Below are 21,968 nucleotides of genomic sequence, written 5' to 3'. Positions count from 1 at the left end.
GTCGCTAGTGCTGCTGCATAAGTAGCGTAGTAGAAATAAGCAACCTGAGATATGTATGCATAGGAAAAATTCGTGTCTAGATTCCTGTCCAGCGTGGTGTAGGTTTATAGCACGCAGCACGGATTGCTGAGGACCTGGGTTCGATTCCCAGCGCTGGTCTCTTTTTCTGGTTTTTCTGTGCATCCATGTCTCAGTTTGTATTTTCGATATGTTGCAATATTTGGATTTATTTAACAAACATACAGATGCTGCAAGTGGCGACATGTAGATAATTATAATTAAGGCACACGCAAAATGTAATTAAGGTTAATGGTAGTTTGCATTACTAATATTGTTTTTCCCGTGATGTTGGTTGCCTATAGTTGACTAACGTTGAAAAGCCGTCGCAAAATACAAGGTAAAGTAACAGGTAAAGTACTCTAAACTAAAGAAAAGGCATTTTAACTGGCATCAAAAAAGATGGCGGTTATAATTTTATTTATTTACTAGCTTTTGCTCGCAGCTTCGCCCGCGTAGTATTCGGTATCGCGCGCTGTTCCCTCGCGAACTGTGCATTTCTTCGGGATAAAAGTTTATTTTTTATCGCGCTTAATTTTTTTGTTTATAAACCAATCAGATTGTTAACGAAATTATACCTAGTTAGTTATTCTGTGACCTAGTGCCATCCACGAAGACGCGTGATTTTGTCAAAACTAGCCATTAATTACAATGTGACAAGAACCACGGCACGCGTCATCGTGAATATCTTTGACTCTAACTATGTAAATAATATAATGTTCACGATTTTTAATAATATATCGTGAACTTTAAAATGTTAATAATCAAATATTTTAATATTTTGTAGAGTTTTTTTTTTAAGCAAGCTTTTATTTGCTTTGCCGTCTTAAATTATCTAAGGCTTTGCCCTATAAGTGTAGGTCAAATTTTGGCTGTCGAATTTAACCCACTTAAGTTGAATTGACTAGAAATTTCGGAAAATAAATAAAAAAGTGCCTATAGTTAACAAAAAAATTGTATTCAAAATCACATTTTAAAACAAAACTTATATGATAATTAAACACTATACCTTCCATATCCATGATGACACTTTTTTTAACCGACCAACAAAAGAGGTTCTGTGTCCGTCAGAATACTTTTTTTGTATCTGTCGATTTGTGAACCTAATCATTTATACGGTCCATGACAATATGGTAATAAAAACAACTGCTAAGTATTCGACGCACTTTATATCTTAAAAACAAAATAAATATTACTGTAAGTAAAGGTATTAAGGTCGGGATTTGGCTTACTGGTAGAGTTACAGGCGTCACCAACTTTTTGATTTTTAATATCGTCTTTTTCTTATGATTTATTCTTTAAAAAATATCAAAATTTTAATAGCCAACATTTTCAGATTTAATCACTTTACCAGTTTCATCATCGACTACTACAATTTTAGCATCAGTATAATACTGGACAGTTACAACATTAGTACTATTTTGTACGAAAGATTCGCCAGCAGACATCAGGACATCCTTCACATCATACGCCCAGAAATGATGACCCTCGTGCCTTGGGTTGTAGTTCACAGCCAAGTATCCACTTAGACTGGTTGCATAGTTCACTTCTACCGTCATTAAAACTTTAGTAGCGTTAAGGAATGCTGTCGCAGATTGGGCGGGTTTAAGATTAAAAATAACAGCACTATCTGACTTTAATGTTCTTTTATCAGTAATTTCTGTATTATTGGCTAAATGCGAGACGAATTTCAAATGAATAGGCGGCTCCAAACCTAATAGTAAATCAACATTGTAAGTAACGTTAACAGATGCATTTTTACCAGTGAAGTTATTGCTTATTACGTTCTCTATTTTGTGTTCATAATTGCAAACGAAAGTGCCGTTTAAAGTGCTATTATTAGTGTACCTTCCTTTAACTAGAGTTACTTCTTGCGTCTTTACAGGCAGTATTCTATCCTGTTTCACTTTTGTTTCTCTACGAACTTCATCCCAGTTGTAAGTTTTGTATAAGTCACCCCAAGGTGTAGGTCTCTTTACGAACACATTAGTAGGCTTAGTACCAGAGTACGCAGCTACTGTAGCTGTTAAAGGGTTATCGGTGATGTTAAATGATTCACGTTCGGTATCCGTGATGATGTTGGAGTCTTTTCCATAGTGGGTGATGAAGGCTTGGCTCTGTGCTGCTGAAGCTTTGATGTTGACTGTGATGCTAGCGAAGCTCAAAGCTGGGAGAAGCAGGAACACGATGGGTCCCATTTTGGAGATCTGTGGGGATAAAACTTTGTCAAATGGGCAATGAGGAAACAGTTTAGGAAGCTCGCTGTTTCGTGACAGAATTTGTAGTTTTGATTTTGGTTGAATGGAATTTTGACTTTAGATAGTAATATAATAACGTAAGTACTTATAGATATTCTTCAATGTGAACATCGCACATATCAAATGTCACGCGTCCAGCAACAGGAGGCCCGTTTTAATTAGCTTTTGTGGTTTTTATACCTATCTAATTATTTGCATGACATTAATCAATACATTAGTTTAATGCTGTACTTAACTTACTCTTGTGTCTTATCTCTTTATACAAAAGAAGAAGAAGCCAAATTATGTGCTGCTGAGTATACTTAGTTTTATAATTGTAGGCTAATATTTTTTTTCTCAAACATGACATGAAATATTGACGTTGTGTTACAAATAATAGGCCGAGAAGTATCGCGCTGCAGGCGCTGTGGCTCAGCTGCGTGCGCGCGGTCACTCTAGCGGCCTGCAAAGAGATTTCATACAACCTTGCAGGCCGCTGGCCGGCAATGCGACCGTCTTTTGTTTCAACGCGCGCTCTGCGACATGCACGCGGCCCACGCCCAGCAACACCGCCCGCCGCCAGCAGCCACACAACAGGGCGACCAGACTAGCGTCCCGCCAGCTTCATTTCTTGTTTTTTTTTATTTCATGTAATGTTTGAAAAAAAAAAAGCACTATACAAGCCTCGGCCGGAACCTGGGGTTGCCGGCCTCGCATCCCTATCCGGCCTCGCTACGCTCGGCGGTCTATATCTGCTTGGCCGGCAACCCCCTACTTCCCGGCCTCTACAGTAACGTGCTATTTCATGAACCAATAGAAACGCTTCATTCACTATCTTCTGTCAATACGCTAGTCTAGTGGAAACAGCAGGGTTACTACGAAACTCGAAACTCGAAGTTCGTGTCGTGCGGTCCCTCTAACACTTATACTATTTAATACGAGAGCGAGAGGGATCGCACGACACGAACTTCTGAGCGGAGCGAGGATGGGTAAATGAAGCGTTCCTATTGGTTGATGAAAAACATTCCTCGCAACTCATCCTCGCACTCTTTGATGGGAACGCAGAATAGCATCTAGTTATCAGAGAATAAGGGGCTGTTACACCATCCATTGATTAGTGTTAACTGACGGTTAAATGTGAGGCCTTCGAACAAAACAAATAGAGACGGCATCACATTTAACCGTCAGTTAACACATACAATGGATGGTGAAACAGCCCCTAAATGATTGATTGATTTATAAAAATAGTACCTGTTTATTAGTTGGCTGCTTGGTGTCTACATAAAGACAAGTTTCACTCACTAGGATCCAATTTTAAATAAAACTACTTAAGGAAGTGTCCCAGTATTTATTGCTGGATAACCTAACGTCATAGTATGAATGGAATTTTGATTCATAAACGGGAAAATAAAATAGTTGTCATGGAAAAACATAGGCCATTGTTTATCATTTCCCTAACTAAAGTTTCATAGGTTAAGGGGCTGTTTCACCATCCATTGATTAGTGTTAAGTGACGGTTAAATGTGATGCCGTCTCTATTTGTTTTGTTCGAATAGACGGAGACGGCATCACATTTAACCGTCACTTAACACTAATCAGTGGATGGTGAAACAGCCCCTAAGTGTAGCTAAAATTCGGCCAAGTGTGAGTGGGAATTGCACACCGAGAGTTCCGTAAAATTTGTAGGTAACTGACTGACTAAACTGACAAAGTACAAATTACGTGTGTAGAGTTAGAAATGAACTTAGAATTACTGAGTTAACAAAACGTACGAATATTTTAAAAATTACAAGAAACAACACATACAATAAGGTTACAAATATCTGTTGGTCCCACACTAGGCTGGGCCTGTAACGTGGTAACCGGATTCGGTACTTAATTATTTAAATTACGGTATGTTTACATGTGTCTGTGAAAATATTGTGTCAGAAACAATTTGAACATAATCTAATTTAAGTCAATTGTGGTTGAGACAGAGGTTGTGTGTTTGGTTGTGTGCGTGGTGTGTGTGCGCGCGTGTGAATGCGTATATATGTGTGTGCGTGTGTGTGTGGCTGCATGTGTGATTGTTTATGAGTGTATGGAACCGTGAATGGGCGAATGAGAAGGGTAGATAAGCACGAGATAACGAGCTCAAGAAACAACCTTCAGCAGTGATTCAGTTTCGTGATAGTTAAGACTTTTTAGCCAGCTGATGATCTTTTTTTTAGCTTGACGAATCCTGTCCTTTGAGATGTTGCAGAACTTTAGTGTTTTGTTATATATGTAAGGATGTAGAAATTTTGGGAAACGTTTAGCGAAAGCAGATTTTACGATTGGGATTGGAATTTTGAAAAGTCGCCTGTTCAATAGCGCAAGGTATTGCGGAGAGCGAGTGGTTTCCTCATGCACCTGAATCGACACACGCAGGATCATGAGCTGGCGCACAGTAAGGACATCTGCTTCCTTGTATAGTTCAGTCGTGGGAAAGAGAATCGGTTTACGAAGCATGACTTTCAGAACGAATCGTTGCGCTCTTTCGAGGGGTAAGAGCGATACTCCAGATGAGCCACCCCCATACACTTACGCAGTAAGTAATAATTGACTCGCAAAGGGAGGTGTACACCAGTTTTAGTACGTCTTTGCTGGCGGAGTTTCGTAGAAGTTTCATTATATACACTATTTTCCTCACTCTTGCCGATAATAGGATTAAATGCTCTTTAAAGTTTAGCTTTTCGTCGAGTGTGATTCCAAGGTATTTAATGGTAGGAGAGTTGTAAATTGATCCATGATCCTTAGTGACGTTGTCATTGGCTGAATTTTTCCTGGCGGGTTTACAATTAATCTGTAGGGCCGGTCGAGATTTTGGAGCGGATGCCGCAGTCTTATGAAAGCAAAGATATTTCGTTTTGGATATGTTGAGAGTCAGCAAATTGTTAGAAAGCCACTTAGCGATTTCTGATAAGCCGTGTTCAACAGTAGCATAGCATTTTTCCCAGGATTCTTCGTGAAAGATCAAAGCGGTGTCATCTGCATAGCAGATAATTTCAGCCCTATTTATGTGTAAAGAAATCATGTCATTGATGTAGGCTAGGAACAAAGAAGGGCCAAGTATGCTGCCTTGCGGGACACCGAAGGTGACAGGAAGAGGTGAGCTGACTAAGGCGCTAAGTTTGACACATTGTTTCCGGTCTGTTAGGTAACTTTTGAACCAAGTCCATGCAGTGCCTCTAATGCCCAGCAGTTGGAGCTTTCTTAACAAGATCGGGATAGAAACTGTGTCAAACGCCTTAGCCAGATCAAGAAAAACACCTATGCATTTATCCCCTCTGTCAAGGTGGGAGGAGACCAGTTTTACCAGAAGAGAAGTAGCCTGTTCAGTAGACATATTCTTTCTGAATCCGAATTGTCTGGAAGAGAATATCTTCTCAGATTCGAAGAATGCGATGAGCCGCTTATTGATAATCTTTTCCAGAATCTTAGAGGAACTGCAAAGGAGGGAGATAGGACGGTAATTTCCAGGACAGTCCTTTGAACCCCCCTTGTGAATGGGGACTACTGCAGCTAGTTTCCAACCCTCCGGAAAAGTACCAGTGGACATGCTTAAGTTATAGATATACACAAGCGGTCCGAGAATATAGTCCTTTATATTTATTAGCAGTCGGTTGCTTATTTCATCAATACCAGCTGCACCATCGGATTTCAGGTCTAATATGAGCTTTTCAACTTCTTCCTCGTCTGTGGGATGAAAAAACAACGAAGCGCAAGGAGATTTCGTCACTGAAGCTTTACTGGACAAAATTGCATCAGAAGTGTTGTTTTGGACTAATATCTCATTGGCTAAATTGCTGCCCACGGAGGCAAAGAATTTATTTGCGTGGTTCAGTGACTCATCAACAGTTGGCTTAATTGAAGTCAGTCCATGTGTTGCGCAGTTGTCCTGCTGAAGGTGTGCTATGTCTTTAATCGTCTGCCACAGCTTTTTTGGGTTGTTTTTACTATCTGAGAGGCGTTTCCGGTCATATTCGTCTTTTACTTTCCTAATTAGTTCAATATAAAAATTTCTGTATCTTGTATAAGTTGTGCGATATACATAATTTTGGGGATATTTACGCAGTTGAGCATGCAGTTTATCTTTAATCTTGGAGCATTTAATAAGTCCCGGAGTCATCCAAGGCTTAAGAATCGTTTTAGAACAGCTAATTTTTCTACGCGTAGTATTTTTAGATATTATGTCATTTAAGGTGGAAGAAAAAGCATCAGCGGCTTCAGATGCAGATGTTTTGCTGGTCACATTAATCCAGTTTACCTTACTAAGTTCAGATTTAATGGCTTGAATATCTTGCTTGCTCACAAACTTAATCGGCCTGGAGCATTTAGCTTTGTTTCTAGTAGAAATGCCTACCATAACCATATCATGATCCGAGGTATCTGAGGTGCATACAGCTGAGGTTGCTTTATTGCAAGTGCTTACAAACACATGATCCAGGCAAGCTGTTTTCCTTGTGGGTTTGTTTATTAGACCTTTAAGACCCAGGCTTGCCATAATGCATAGGTATTTAGATACATACGAGTCCGTTGAGTTTTGAGTGTTGATATTAATGTCACCTGCAACTATGAAACAGTCGGAGCTTGACAGGTTGGTTTTGACAAATGACTCAAGCGAAAACAAGAATGTGGTAGGATTTGGAAATGATGGTGAGCGGTACAAGCCGAGTAGAGAAAACAGGCCGGGGACATGTATAAAGAGACTGTCAGCTTCTCGAATGCTGGGTTCAGTGACTGTGGCATTTAAAGTATTCCGCACGTAAGCAACCACTCCACTAGCCTGGTTATGAGATTTTTCTGTGCGAAACGAAGAGTAACCCTTCAGTTGACCAATGAGCGAGCCCTCCCTCAACCAGCATTCTGTTAGAATAATAATTTCGAAGTCAATTTGAAGCCGAGTAAGCATTATTTGAAACTGCTCAAAGTTATGCTGAAGACTCCTGATGTTGAGGGTTAACACCTTAATTGGAAATATTGGCGACACTATGTTACAGCAAAGCTCTGCGGATTCAACAACATGGCAATTTACGTTTAAGGAATTATCCAGTTCAGAGCCAATATCTAGTCCTGCCATGGAAATATAAAGCGGTAGCAAGAAGCGCGTGCTGGGTCATAGTGTCGCAGAGATATGTGGTTTATGTGGAGGCCAAAGTGAAGGTTATATCTGTACAAATAATCTGAGTTATCACGGGTGTGTGTGTGTGTTTGAGTAATCTGTGAGGATGTGTTGTTGAGTGGAGTTTGAACAAATAAAAATTTAGAAGCTGTAGGCAAGTATAAGACAAGTGCAATAAGTACTAGTAGTAAAAAGAGTTTAAAGTTTATCTCCATTTGTGATGGCCGCGCCGGCTCGTCCCGGCCCCGCAGCCGGGTCGCAGTCCCCAAAAACACGATCCAGGTCATCAAGATTGCGCACGTGAATGGCAGGGGAACCGTCGTGCCTCCTGACATACACTGATCCGTGGGACGTCCAACAGCGCTTAAATTTTGCGACCGTAGCACGTTGCCTTGTAACACGAAAAAGATGACGGTTACTGCGTGACAGTCGTTCATTCACGTATATCTTCACAGGAGCAACAACATGATCGACCAGGTCTGCCGAGGTGACGTTACGCCTCGACTTCGCAGCTTTCAGAAACGCGTCACGCGACGCTCGTCGAGTGAAACGAATGGCAATGGGGCAAGCGTGAGCGCGGCTGTTGCCGTTACCAGCTGGAATGACACGAGGCCCGGTCCTCCAGGCGCCGTCGATATCAGCTTCACTTAACGCGTAACCCACTTTGGCGGCAGTGGTTAGGGCGAGGTGCACCGGGTTTTCGTTCAGACTTTCAGGGCAGCCGACAATCTCTACGTCGTTTCTTAACAGGGTTTGCTCCTGCGCATTAAGCTGAAATTGCAATCTGTCGACCGTTTCTTGCAGTGAGGCATTGTGCAATTGTTGTTCTTCGACGAGCTTAAGTCTCACTTCCGTTGCCTCGATTTTATTAGATACAACATCAAGACGATCGGTGTACTGCACAAGCGTCTGCAGTACCGCAGTTATTTGAGACTGAATGGTAGACACGTCACTGCGCAGAAGTTTGATTTCTGAAGTTAAAGCGGAAATTTCGGGGCTAGAGTTTATGTGGGCATGAGGGGCAGCTTGCTGACCTTTTTTGTTACGGACTGTGACGTTGTCCGAGGGGGCCTGCCCGCGGGCAGCATCAGGCGCTGCAGTCGAGCGAACTGGAGTCGAAGAATTATCACCACCCTTTTTTGTACTAGCTTTACAGTCCGGGCATACCCACGATTTTATTTGCTCGGGCGTCAGCTTGTCAGCGTTAATGCAGCTGTTGTGATACACCTTAGCACAGTTTTTGACTTTACAGCTGATGGTGTTTTTCGGATCATCAGAGTAGTCCCCTCGACAGCCGGCGCAAGGATATTTCGGTGCTATAATTTTTCCTTTTTCTTGTTTATGTTCCATTCTTAAATTATTTTATTGTTTGATTGTTATCGAATTGTTTGACTTGGTAGTGCAATTCGGACTTGATGTTTTTCTTATGTGGTAACACTGAGTTAATAAAAATGTAGTGGGTAGATTAATTTTGTTTTGAACATTGAGGGTAGATCGTATTTTTTCCGGCCTAGTCTTGTGTCACTCGCGTAATTTTAGCACCAAATTTACACTGATATCCTGTAAATTATTCAAATATAACACTTTCGTGGTGTAGTTAGATGGTAAATATTGGTTTTACGTCGCGCTCATGCACTGAATCAAGGTAAATATAATAAAAATGATAATGTTTCCAAAAGTGCAGCAGATCACAGCAAGTGTTGCCACCGAATATATCAAATTTTGTGAAATAACTATCTGTTGCCCGCGGGTCCGTCCGCGTCGAATTCGTTTATCGCTATCCCGCGAAAATATGCAATTTCCCGTACTTAATAAAAACTTTTCTGTGTCCTTCTCCGGGACTCAAACTAACTATAAACCCAATTTCGTTTTCGTTTAGACGTGATGAGGTAACAAACAAACCAACAGAGTTACAAACTGTCGCATTTATGATATTAGCGGGATTTAGGTATTTAAAAATAAATGCAATGCACTTTTTAAAATAAAAAAGGCATTTGGGTAGATATCTGAGGTTTCAGCATTTGAATTAACACTTCGTATGTAGTTTAAATGACATTGCAAGTACAGTCAGCAAAAAGCCTGATCACGTTATCACTTATAACTAATTAATACGTCATGACGTTATATTGCGGTTTCTCCATTTATTTAAATGCGTACGTTTGCGTATTTAAAGTAAACAGTGACACAAGCACAATGTGTTATTAATGGCCGTTCGTAATCTAAAAGCCAAAACGAAACTATACTGAAATTTTTAAGGGTTCCCTGTTTCAGATGTAATTATAGTTTCGTCAATCAATCAATTTACTGTGAAGAATTCAGGTACAGTACATAGATGTTCAATAATTGCACTCTTATGTCTTACTAAACCCTTACAAAGCTGTCTAAGACTTTTTGAGGCCCGGGGCGTTCTTTAATTTTGACCAAAGGCTGGCTCCCTCCAGATTTGAATATTTACTGAATGGAAAATCAAATTTTGATGTATATATTTTACACATTTACAAGTGAAGCGACATCCGTCACCCAAAAACCTTTTTTTTCTATGCTAGCCAATGCCAAACCGGGCCCCCCTGGCCCTAGGTGTGGGCCCAGGGCGGACCGACCCTGCCGCCCCCCCTTAGTCGCACTGCCCTTCCCTTTTCAGGCGCACCTACACACTTTTGCTTACAAAATATAATTGAATAAAAACCGGCCAAGAGCGTGTCGGACACGCCTTAAATAGGGTTCCGTAGCCATTACGAAAAAAATAAGTAATATTTTTCTAAGGATTTCTTATTTTATACGGAATCTTCCAAGTTTAGGTATATTTTATACCTTAGGCTGCTATTTACTCTTAAACTACTCTGAAGCAAACTTAGCCGATATAGTCTTCCTTGAAGGTTTGATATACTTACTACCATTCTGAATTTTTTCAATTTTTTCCACCCACCGGTTAAGATTTTAGAGGAGGGGGGGACGCTCGATTTTCATGAAAATTTGCACTTTAAAGTTGAATATTTCGCAAACAAATCACTGAATCGAAAAATCCTTTTAGCAAACCCCAAATGGTTTTAAAAATACCTATCCAAAGATACCCCACACTATAGGGTTGGATGAGAAATACAAATCACTCCCACTTTACGTCTATGGGAGGTATTTACCCTAAAAAAATTTTTTTTTTATTTTTTACTGTACCATTTTGTCGGCATAGTTTACATACCTACATATCCGTGCAAAATAACAGCTTTCTAGCATTTATAGTCTCTGAGAAAAGCCGCGGACGGACAGACAGACAGACAGACATGGCGAAACTATAAGGGTTCCGTTGTTGCCATTTTGGCTCCGGAACCCTAAAAAAAGAAGATTAACTAGGTATTCAATTAATACATGATTTATCATACGAAACCCCTCCATGCGACTCACACTAATTATTAAAATAGAGACACGTGTCACATATATTAATACTCAAGGTGTACGCGACAAGTTTCGAACCAATCCGTAGTTCTTTTTCGTAAACCCGTGAACTCATAATCGAACTTATACAGTTATTTTTAGTTTTTGGGTCCGTTTACAAAAAGATATTCTTTAAACGTCAAAGGATTACTAATGGTTAGGTATGTAGATGCGAGGAAAACCAGATTTTTAACCCTTGAAAGGGTTTCCCCGTTGTGACTAGTGACAATATAGGCTATGAGGATAGCTAAATATTAGATTTATTTTGCCCGGGAAAACAATGCAAACATCTAAATACAATATTTACATCAACATGACTCCTTCTTTGTTGTATAAATACTAAAGACAGGGCTGAAAAGACACATTCTGTCTTGGCTTCTTTTACTGTTGACAGCAGAATCATTAACTGGTAAGTTAAATTTAACTACGGTTGACTCAAACTTTACCTGAGAAGTGCCGTGCAGTGAGTCTGTTCAATTTTTAGGTTATATTCCCACTAAAATAATAATCCTTGTAAATTAACCATCTGGTGGTGGATTAATTAATCTATAATATTTATCTAACTTAATAACCCATCTGACCGGTTGGCCAAGATCCAAAACCATGGAGGGGAACGAGGAGCCCCCGGATCCGGGCGGCGGTAGTTTCACGAACACGATGGAGTTTGACACGCTGAACAATGCACGAAAGCGCAGTCTTAGTTCTTTGGAACTATCATCGCCCGATAGGGCCGAACCTAAAGGTAAAAAGGTGATGCAGGGAACGGACATCGACAACGCATCCATAGCAGGCATTTATAAACACCCTGACTTAGACGCGGAATCCCGCAAATACAACAGTGAAGATAGTGGCCCATTTATTGTTCACATCTCCCGAGACGCGGATTCTAGCAACTCGGGCATTTCACTGCAACCTATTAAGGTTGGTCTTGCCTTTGCCAGAGATAACGTCCAAAACATCAAAAAAGATGGTATCAAGTCCGTAGGTAGAAACCGTGTCTCGGTTGAGTTTAAGACCGCTGCGGATGCCAACAATATCTTAGAGAATCCCTGCTTATCACGTCACAAATACAAAGCAAATATTCCATCGTACAATGTTTCTCGAATGGGATTGATTCGTGGTGTACCAGTCGACTGGTCAATGGAAGAATTTGTTGACGCTACTGACCTCATAGACGGACCAGGTAAAATTCTTAAAGCCCGGCGCCTTCAGCGCAAGGTAACCAATGAGGGAGGTCCTCCATCATGGGTTCCAACGCAAACCGTTGTAGTGACCTTCGAAGGTCAAAAGCTTCCTCAGAAAATCTTTGCGTTTTATACATCGTTGAAGGTCGAAGTGTACGTGCTCCCAACAATTCAATGCCGGAAATGTCTGAGGTTTGGTCATATTCAGGCCCAATGCCGCTCTGATGCCCGATGCTTCAAGTGTGCACAAAAACACCCTGGTGAAGGATGCAACATCGCTGCTGAGCATGTAACCTGTTTATACTGCTCAGGCAATCATTATGCGACAGACCAACGTTGCCCTGAATATTGTAGGCAAAAATCTATCAAACTGGCAATGTCGGAACACAGCATCTCTTACCAGGAAGCGTCCTCTCGTTTTCCGGCTGTACGTCGTCCTTACGCCGACGTGGCCAAGATTATGTTCGAGCCCAACTCTCCCTCATGGCAGTCTCCCTCGCCTGTTCGCCCTCCCCTTCCTCCCCAATCGCCTCCCTCAGCTTCATACCGTAAGACGATCATCCGTAAATCTAGAGCAAGGTCCCCTCTGTCTCCAGGCTATGACCGGCAAGCCCATAGAGATATTATCTCGACCCCACAATCCCAACTCCCCAATGGCTACGCCCTATCGTCACGGCGGATGCCAGTTGAGACCCCCAATGATGACCTTATGGAATTACTATTCAAACTTCTCACGAATATAATCGCCAAATGGAGCGATTGTTTACCGCCCGACGTTGCCCCATTAATGGTTTCACTTGCTGAGCGATTATCCTTCTCCAATGGCCCCCCAGGCCAATTTTCTTCAATGGAATAGTCGTAGTATCATCCCTAAAAAACCAGAACTAATCAATCTCATCAACGAGCACTTCGTTTCAGTGGCGGCCATTTCGGAGACATGGCTGAGACCGGGTTCCCAGTTTAGGATCCCGGGCTTCTCATGCCTTCGGGAGGACCGCGGTGATGGACGTGCTGGTTGTGCGTTATTGATTAAAAGAGGTTACACTTTCTCCCAAATCCCTCTCCCTCCTCATTCCCATGATATTAACGCTGTTGCGGCCAATGTCATGGGAATTAATTGCGTATCAATTTATATCCCACACCCAAATATCAACTTAATACCCGACCTTTCTACAATCTTGTTCTCGATCCCACCTCCTCTCCTCATTATGGGTGATTTTAATAGTCATAACACCTCCTGGGGTTCATCACATTCTGACATATTTTCTTCCTTCCTTCTGGACCTGTTTGATGACATTAATGTCGTAATCATCAACGACGGCTCTCCCACTCATCGGGTATATCCCGGACAAAACCCCAACTCTGTTCTGGATTTGTCTGCTAGCTCTCCCAATCTTTCGTGTTCGCTATCCTATCAGGTTCTGAGTCAGTCATTCGGAAGTGATCACTTCCCTATAATTATTTCCCAGCCATCCTCTGTTCTTCCCTCACCCGTCCCCCAACCCCTCCTTCAATATAGGTTGGATAAAGCGGACTGGCCAAGCTACTCTCATTATATTGAAAAAAATTAAAAGAGCTAGATCCCAACCTATCAAATCCCTTAGATTTATACCTCTACTTCCAATCGATTCTACTAGAAGCAGCAGATAAGTACATCCCTAAGAAAAAAATACGTAGTAGCAAAATCCCTTCACCTCCCTGGTGGGATGCAGAATGCACGGCGGCGATCAAAGCAAGAGACAACGCGGAACGTAAGTTTAATGAGTCTGGTCTTTCCGATGATTTTGTTGCCTATCAAAAAATTTCTGCCCGTACTAAACGTCTCCTAAATAAAGCAAAAAAGAAAGGATGGAAGGGATTTGCGAAAGCCTCAACCCTAGAACCCCGCCATCGCTGGTATGGAAAAATATTAAAAGATTTCGGGGCTTTCCATCCTGTTTGTTCAGCCTCTCCTAACCCTCCTTCCTGGTTGGCAGAGTTTGCGGACAAATTGGCTCCTTCATCAGTTCCAGAGAAATCCTGTATCGACCCTTCCCTTCCCCCTGCGGAACTAGGTCCTCTCGACAATCCCTTCACATTCACTGAACTTGAGTTGGCTTTAGATGGACTACGTAACAGTTCCCCCGGAGAAGATGGCATTCCCTATCTTTTTATCCGGAAACTTAATCGCTTCTCAAAGGAACATCTACTAAAACTGTACAATTGTTTTTCGTGACTGGTGAAATCCCACAGGAATGGACGAGCCAAATTATTATCCCATTCCTTAAACCAGGGAAGGACCCTCAGGTAGCTAGCTCTTATCGCCCAATTGCTTTGTCTGCATCAATTGGTAAAATCTTCGAACATCTTATTAAGAATAGGTTGGAATGGTTCGTAGAAAAGGAAAAATTACTCGCAAACTCTCAGTTCGGATTCCGTAAAGGAAAAAGTACAATGGACAACTTATCGATTCTGACCTCAGACATTAGATTGGCCTTCTCCAAAAAACAACATCTCGTTGGGTGCTTCTTGGACATCTCTGCCGCATACGACAATGTTCTTCTTCCAGTACTCAGAGCAAAAATGCTTCAGCTGAGTATTCCTGCGAGGATAGTTCACTTTGTTTGTAAGTTGTTCATAGGACGTACCATAAAAATTCGATCTGGCAATAGTTTCCTCCCTCCTCGTACCCTATGGCAGGGACTCCCTCAAGGTTCGGTGCTCTCCCCTCTTCTTTATAATATATATACGTATGATTGAACAATCTGTCTCCCCCTTCTGTAGTATACTTCAGTATGCTGATGACTTGGTGCTGTATACCAGTTCTCAGTCAACAGATGCTGCTCCTTCTAAACTCAATGAAGCGCTCAGTTATCTCAAGATCTGGCTAGATGATCATGGTCTGACTTTATCACCATCTAAAAGCTGCATAGTAACTTTCACACGTAGCAGATCCATTCCTATCATGGATATCCGGTATGATGATGAGGTCATCCCCTGTTTGGACGCTGTGAAATTCCTCGGAGTCTTCCTGGATTCTAAGATGACTGGCGTTCCGCATTTGGAGTATGTAACCAGCAAATGCGAAAAGGGTATTAATGTTCTTCGGGCTCTCTCTGGGGTTTGGTGGGGCGCTCACCCATACTGCCAAAAGCTCGTGTACAATGCAGTGATCCGCAGTCAGTTTGACTATGGCTCGCTCGTGATTGAACCCTGTAATAAAAATGCTCTTAAAAAGTTGGACCTGATTCAAGCCAAATGTCTGCGTATCACTCTAGGTGCAATGAAATCCTCACCAAAAATCGCTATGCAGGTTGAATGCTTGGATCCTCCCTCTCCCTCCGCAGGCAATACTTGGCAGACCGTTTCATCTTTAAGGCGTGTTCTATCTCCAATCATCCTCTTCTTCCTCGTCTGGAGGAGCTTTCCCAAGAAGTATCTGAAAACACGTATTGGTCAAATAAGGAAAAACCGAAGTACATTGTCTCATATTCCAAGTTGAAAAATCTTCCGTCCTCTATATATACGACCAACACCAATCCTATTTTTGAGGTCAACTATGAGTCCTTAACCTACATCCCAATGTTATCTTGATTTTGGCATTGACAAGGATAGCCCAGCGGCCAATATTAAATTTAATAAAAAATTACAAGAATGGAGGACTGGCTACCCATTTTCACAGATGCTTCTAAGTTAGACCCAATGGTAGTGTAGGATCAGCTGTATGGATTCCCAAATACAAATTGTTTTGACTCAGAAAGGACCATCTCAATCATCGTTTTCACTGGGGAATCCATTGCTATCTTAGAGGCTATAAGATTTTCGAATTCGCATAACATCTCAAAAGCTTTAATTTTTTCCGATTCCAAAAGCTGCCTGCAAGCAATTGTCGGTAACCATTTTAAAATGAAAACAAAGTTTCCAATTATATTAAAAATTAAAGAGTCTCTATACCGATGCAAACAACAGGGACTAGAAGTTACGCTTGCATGGATTCCAGGTCACTGCGGCATAATAGGTAATGAAAGAGCGGACACATGGGCAAAAGATGCCATTGAAATCGGTCCCAGGATTATAACATCATTTTACCATCAGACCTAATGATGTCCGTTCAGAATGACTTGAGGAATTCCTGGCAGACTATGTGGGACTCCTCCAGACTCCAGAAAGGTCGACACTATGGGAACATCCAACCGTTAATCCCCGAAAGCCTTGGTTTTACCGTTTCCGCTCAGCTAATAAATGGGTCACTTCTACCATTTGCCGACTCCGTTTAGGTCATGTCTGTACTCCGGTGTTCTTGTCTAAAATCAGGGTTCGGGACAACTCTTTGTGTGAATGTGGTCTCGACGAGGGTTCTTTAGATCACATTTTTTTCAGTTGCGGTAGACTCACTTACTCTCTATATGACGCGCTGCCTAAGGATGTTCCGCGACCTATTAACTTTCTGACTCTTCTTGCTCTCTACTTGATTCTTCCTTGATAAAAATCTTAATCAAATTTATTCAGTGCCACAACATTAAGTTGTAGTATCTGCAGCATGCTTATTATATTATTATTTTTTGTTTCCTTTTCAACTCTTCCTTTTATGCTAGCATGCTTAAAACTCTTCCAATACCCTATGATAAAAAAAAAAAAAATGTAATTGTCTTTGTGGTCTTTGTGCCGTCCATAACATATTATTTGTTTAGGTCTCCTGTCTGTTCCTTCCCAAGATCAAAATTTCAAAAACCGAACATTCTCCTCACGTGTGTAATGTCTCTACGCCGACACTGGCAAAATACGTCTTGCTATCACGGCAAGAGTGAAAGCCATTAAAGAAAAAAAAAAAAAAAAAAAAAAAAACTTCTACGGTTAAAAAATTCAACTTGTTTTAATATTACCTATAACTTTCGGAACCTTTAACTTTTCTATGATTTTGTTTTTGTACAACATTGTACTTTGTTATCTTGTGCTGCTAATTATTCAATAAATCATTATTATTATTATGTTAACCTGAATATTCATACTAAGATTCTTGTATTTACATAAGCTGGTAAAATAAAAGCTTCTAAAAAAATTTAACTTTCAATCCGGTAACTTTGGGTGACACTATTTATCGAACGTACAATACCGACATGATGTTTTGTGACATGCCCATAGAAACTCTTGTCAGTTGACACTCAGGTATGGACGGTAACACGAAAACGGTCGGTATTTCCATGTCGGTATTATCCGTGCCGGCAAATAGTGTCACCCGTAACTTTTATTGAAACCGAAAATCGTAAACTGAAATTGTTTTTAGATACCTACCTACCCTAAGTTCAACATTTTTAATTCGATTAAAAAAGCTGTTAATAAAATATACTTATAAGTACCTAAGTTAAAAATAAAACCTTCTTCCACAGATCATCATGGTTTCCAAAGTCATCTTCCTCCTGCTACCAGCATAAGTTTTAGCCAAAATCAACGTCAAAATCGACGTCAACAAAGATCACGCAGCGCCTCCGCAGAAGCATTCGGCGAAAGAATAGACATCATCAGCGACCGAGAACGAGGGACCTTCCGCCTCAACGATGGAGACCTCAAAGACGCCGTCGGGAGGCACGCTAGACGCCGACCAGACGACGTATTCCTCCACAGCCCCACACCTTGGGAAGACCTCTACAGAAAATACAACTGGGACCAGGTCAGAACCAAGCTCAGGCCAATCAGCACGCGAGTTCTTGGCGTCCGAAGCAAACCTGTCATCGTGGGCAAGAAATACTTCGAAAACAAAAGCTCTTTCACAGCAAAATACAACGGTGAAGTATCCCAGCAAATTTGGAAGACCGTTTCAACTACAACCAGCAAAGGAGGAGAAATAACTGTGGGTCAAGAAATCGAGTATACAGTCAACTTTGGCGTCGGTAGCGCTGGTGGCTCTACTAGTTTCACTTTCAACAACAACTGGGGAGAAAGTACTACCAAGTCTCAAACATCAGTGCTGAGTTCCGGCTCTTCTATCTCCTTGGAGCTGCAGCCAGGACAAGCAGCTAATGCTGTTCTGACTGCCAATCAGGGTACAATGGAAGTAGAGGTTGAATACGAAGCCACATTAAGCGGGTCTGTAGCTTGTAACTATGGCAGTCCTCACGAAGGCCATCACTTCTGGGCGTATGATGTGAATGCTGTGTTGGAGGCTGCCGGGCGTCCTAGGAGTATCAGGGCTAAGGAAAGGATATCGATAGGATTCTACACTGACGAACACGTTACTGTGTACGATGGTTCTGGTAGAGCCATTGCGTAATTTAGTTTAAATATTAAATAGCAAATTATTTATGTACTTAGTTACAAAATTTAATAACTATTTTTGATGTTCACAGCTGGACTGTAAATGCTTAGTTAATGTTATAGCAGCATTAAAATAAAGAAAGATAAAGCTTATTTGGAATTTTATTCATTTGGTAGCTACAGTTGAGGTCAAAGAAATCTTTACACTTTAGTGTGCGTGCCCTCTGACATTTTGCACAAAAGGTCGAACTTGTAGTGACAGCAACAAGGTAGTAAAGTGTAAAGATATCGTCGACTTCTACTGTAAATTCAAAACTTGTTTGCTAACGTCATTCGGTACTCGAAACAAAACATCGTTATTCATTTTCTTTCTCATTCGAATCCTCAGGGGACAGAAGAAACCCGACGAGACCCGAGTGACATTAATATTCTGGTTATTAGTACAGTCACCAGCATTAATATCTGCCACAGCATAATATAGGCTGGGATGATGATAACCTACAACTCGTCGACTTATGTACAAAGCTTTCCTTGCTGTCATAGTTTTAAATATAATTTTATTTTAATTTTAAATTGAAAGCATTAAAATATTTTTGCAGTTACCTCGTTCTCAGCTGTTTATTTTGCAGTTTATGCTTTATCACGATTTGTTTAAGTATGTTAAACAAAACATGTGTCAAATTTTGATGATACCATTAAATTTATTTGTACGATAAAGGGAGTCGCGATTTAGCTAATTTGTTATAGATTATGGTATAGTTGACAAAATAAAATGTAAGGCTGATCGTCACAAGTTCATCGATGACAAAGGTTTTTTGGTAGTGATCCCTTAGGGATTCCCATACATTTTTGGCAAGAGACCCCTTTACCAAAATTAACTGATATCTCATGAGATAGGGTCTGCAGACCCCATAGCTAAATTACTTTAAATACAAGCCCAGGAGAGGGTTCCGTAGCCATTACGAAAAAATCAAATAATAAGTATATTTCTAAGGATTTCGTATTGTGTACTGAATCTTTGTATTGTGTATTGAATAATTCTCAAGCAATCTTAGCCGCTATAATTTCCCATTTTTTTTACCATTCTGAATACCCGCGGACAGACAGACAGACGGACAGACATGGCGAAACTATAAGGGTTCCTAGTTGACTTTTTTTATGGAATCCCTGGCTTAAAGGCTAAAGTTAGCCTTTGTACTCGTATGTATCTGCACCTTTATTTTTTAACCCCGTCGCAAAAAGAGGGGTGTTATTAGTTTGACTGCTGTATGTGTCTGTTTGTGTGTGTGTGTCTATCTGTGCCACCGCAGCTCTTAAATGGGTGGACCGATTTGAATGCGTTTATTATTATTCGAGATCAGGTTTTCTAGCGATGATTCTTAGATGTGTTTCATCAAAATCGGTATAGCCGTTTTTGAGATATTGAACTTTGAAATGACAAAATCGGGGGTATTCCAACTTTTTGTTAGTTAGGTTAGGTTATGTTGGTATAACAAAGTTTTTACAAATATTTGCTCAAACAGTGGTGTCAAAGTCAAAGTCAAAGTCAAGGTCAAAATATCTTTAAGTATTTAATTTAGGTAACAACGAGCACTTATGAATGTCAAAAAAAATCTACCACCGGTTCGTAAAAACCTCTGTTGAGGAGAATCCGGCAAGAAACTCAACGAGGTATATTTTTTGTACTTAAACAGATTTACAAATTGTGATGTGGTGATCACCAGATGGTAAATAAGCGCTATCTCCCATGGACACTCGCAACACCACAGAATGGCAGGAGCGTTTCACCGGCCTGTCACTCTGCGCGTCGGAACACAACGGCACACTGCTGCTAGGCGGCAGAATTAACTAATAAGATGGTTGTAGCGATACAGACGACTTGTGACTCTTATTACAATTAAGAAATATCATACTTTGAAATACATCATCCATTTGAAACATTCATACATTCCATTCCATACATTTGAAATTTACCACGAGCTTTGCGGTGAAGGAAAACATCGTGAGGAAACCTGCACAAACCTGCGAAGCAATTCAATGGTGCGTGTGAAGTTCCCAATCCGCACTGGGCCCGCGTGGGAACTACGGCCCAAGCCCTCTTGTTCTGAGAGGAGGCCTGTGCCCAGCAGTGGGACGCATATAGGCTGGGATGATACTTTGAAATTCCTTGTTTTATTTAGTAAAATCTACATACAACCTGTCTCTCTTTTGGACAAAGATAGATAAAGGTCACAGCTCATTAGAGCCACCCGGTATCCGACCAGCACCGCCTCGACTTTGGGCGTCCACTCGTTGTCGACAGGTGGTCCACGCGCGGACGGTGCGTTGACAACGAGTGGACCTCGCGTGGTCCACGAGTTTCCGAGTAGGGGGATGAAGGGGGGTGGCGGAGAGGTGGGGAGCGCCGCATCGCAAGCGTGCGGGCAGCGAGTGGTCGCCGTCCGAGCGTCGCAGCGTCGCGACGCGAGTGAAGCGATCCGGTGAGACGCTACGGAGTTGATGTAGTGAGCGCATGCCCAACTGCCCATACAAATCCATATGAAGACTACTAACGGCTCGAGGGCTCGAGGTGAGGCGGTGCTGGTCGGGTGCCGGGTGGCTGTAATGAGCGGTGACCTTAAACGTGTCAATTAAGGTATCGTTGCTTTAATTTGATAGTGACACAATTCAAAATAAAGGGAGCGTTAAAATTGCACTTTAATTTAATAGTGTCATATTTCAAAATGTATTGACCTAGAATTTGAGTTGTGTCGCTGTCAACTTAAAGCAGCGGTATTTCTAACCAGATGCGGTTAGTGAACGACCCCGTATTTGTCAACCTAGATCAGGGTTTCTCAAACTTATGGCTCCACGTACCCCTGTTAAAGTTTCTAGACGACAGCTAACCCCCCCCCCCCTCCCCCAAAGATAGTAATGAAATTGTGGAGAAACTAACTTTATTTTTATTTCAATCATCAGCATAATATAATGTATATTATTTATTTAAATAAAAGGTAACAAATATAGGTAAGAATCGTCTTGCCAACGAAAATACTAACTGAAACAAACAACAAAAAATAACAAATAAATAAGTAACAAATTTGGAGTTCAAATAAAAAATACAAAAAGACTCCAAAAACCATTCTTAATCATCTTGCCAGTCTTGCAGCCACCATCACGTAAACCTTGTCGCGAACCCCCTACCGTCGAATAGCGAACCCCTAGGGGTTCGCGTACCCCACTTTGAAAAACCCTGACTAATGCACGACCTGATAATTGAAACTTTTATGGCAATTAAGTAGGTACATGAGAGTTAGAAGAGTTGGTACATTTCTGTCGTTCATTAAAATAGCAAATAAAAATAAAATGTTTATTTCCAAAAAACAGGTTGATTACACTTTAAATTAAATTAAATCATTCATTAATCTATTTCATTTAGAGTCTAGCCTTTGTAAAAACCTCATACCAAACGTCAGTTATAGGTCTTTAAGGTATATATTGTATGGGCTGTGTTGCCTGAAATAAATGGTTTACTATTCATAGTATTAGACAGCGTTTCCACCAGAGATGTGCGAGGATGTGTAGCGAGAAATGTGTTTTTTCTCAACCAATAGAATCGCTTCATTAACCTATCCATAGGCAAAGAACTATTTTCCGTACTTTTTCAAAAAAATTGGCTTATGTAGTACCTACTTTCAGAGATAAGGG

At 41.1% G+C, this 21,968-nt stretch overlaps 3 protein-coding genes across 4 annotated transcripts in view; 2 read left to right on the top strand and 1 right to left on the bottom strand.

The window, feature by feature from the left end:
* Positions 1-21,968, top strand: part of LOC141444281 (U-megalopygitoxin(8)-Mo12-like) — a 241,785-nt gene that overhangs the window by 216,993 nt on the left and 2,824 nt on the right. The window lies entirely within an intron of this gene.
* On the bottom strand, positions 997-3,618 carry LOC141444111 (U-megalopygitoxin(8)-Mc8-like). The gene is made up of 2 exons (XM_074109544.1): positions 3,546-3,618; positions 997-2,264 (listed from the first exon to the last, which is right to left on the bottom strand). The coding sequence occupies exon 2, from the start codon at positions 2,253-2,255 to the stop codon at positions 1,374-1,376; it is 882 nt and encodes a 293-aa protein (XP_073965645.1). The 5' UTR covers positions 2,256-2,264; positions 3,546-3,618; the 3' UTR covers positions 997-1,373.
* On the top strand, positions 9,987-18,427 carry LOC141444047 (U-megalopygitoxin(8)-Mo12-like). Its single transcript, XM_074109485.1, has 3 exons — positions 9,987-10,014; positions 11,216-11,275; positions 17,417-18,427. The coding sequence occupies exons 1-3, from the start codon at positions 9,987-9,989 to the stop codon at positions 18,295-18,297; spliced, it is 969 nt and encodes a 322-aa protein (XP_073965586.1). The 3' UTR covers positions 18,298-18,427.

Source organism: Choristoneura fumiferana, chromosome 29, assembly GCF_025370935.1.
Source record: "Choristoneura fumiferana chromosome 29, NRCan_CFum_1, whole genome shotgun sequence".
In the NCBI taxonomy this organism is placed as follows: Eukaryota; Metazoa; Arthropoda; class Insecta; order Lepidoptera; family Tortricidae; genus Choristoneura; species Choristoneura fumiferana.
This window is presented reverse-complemented; position numbering and strand designations above follow the sequence as displayed.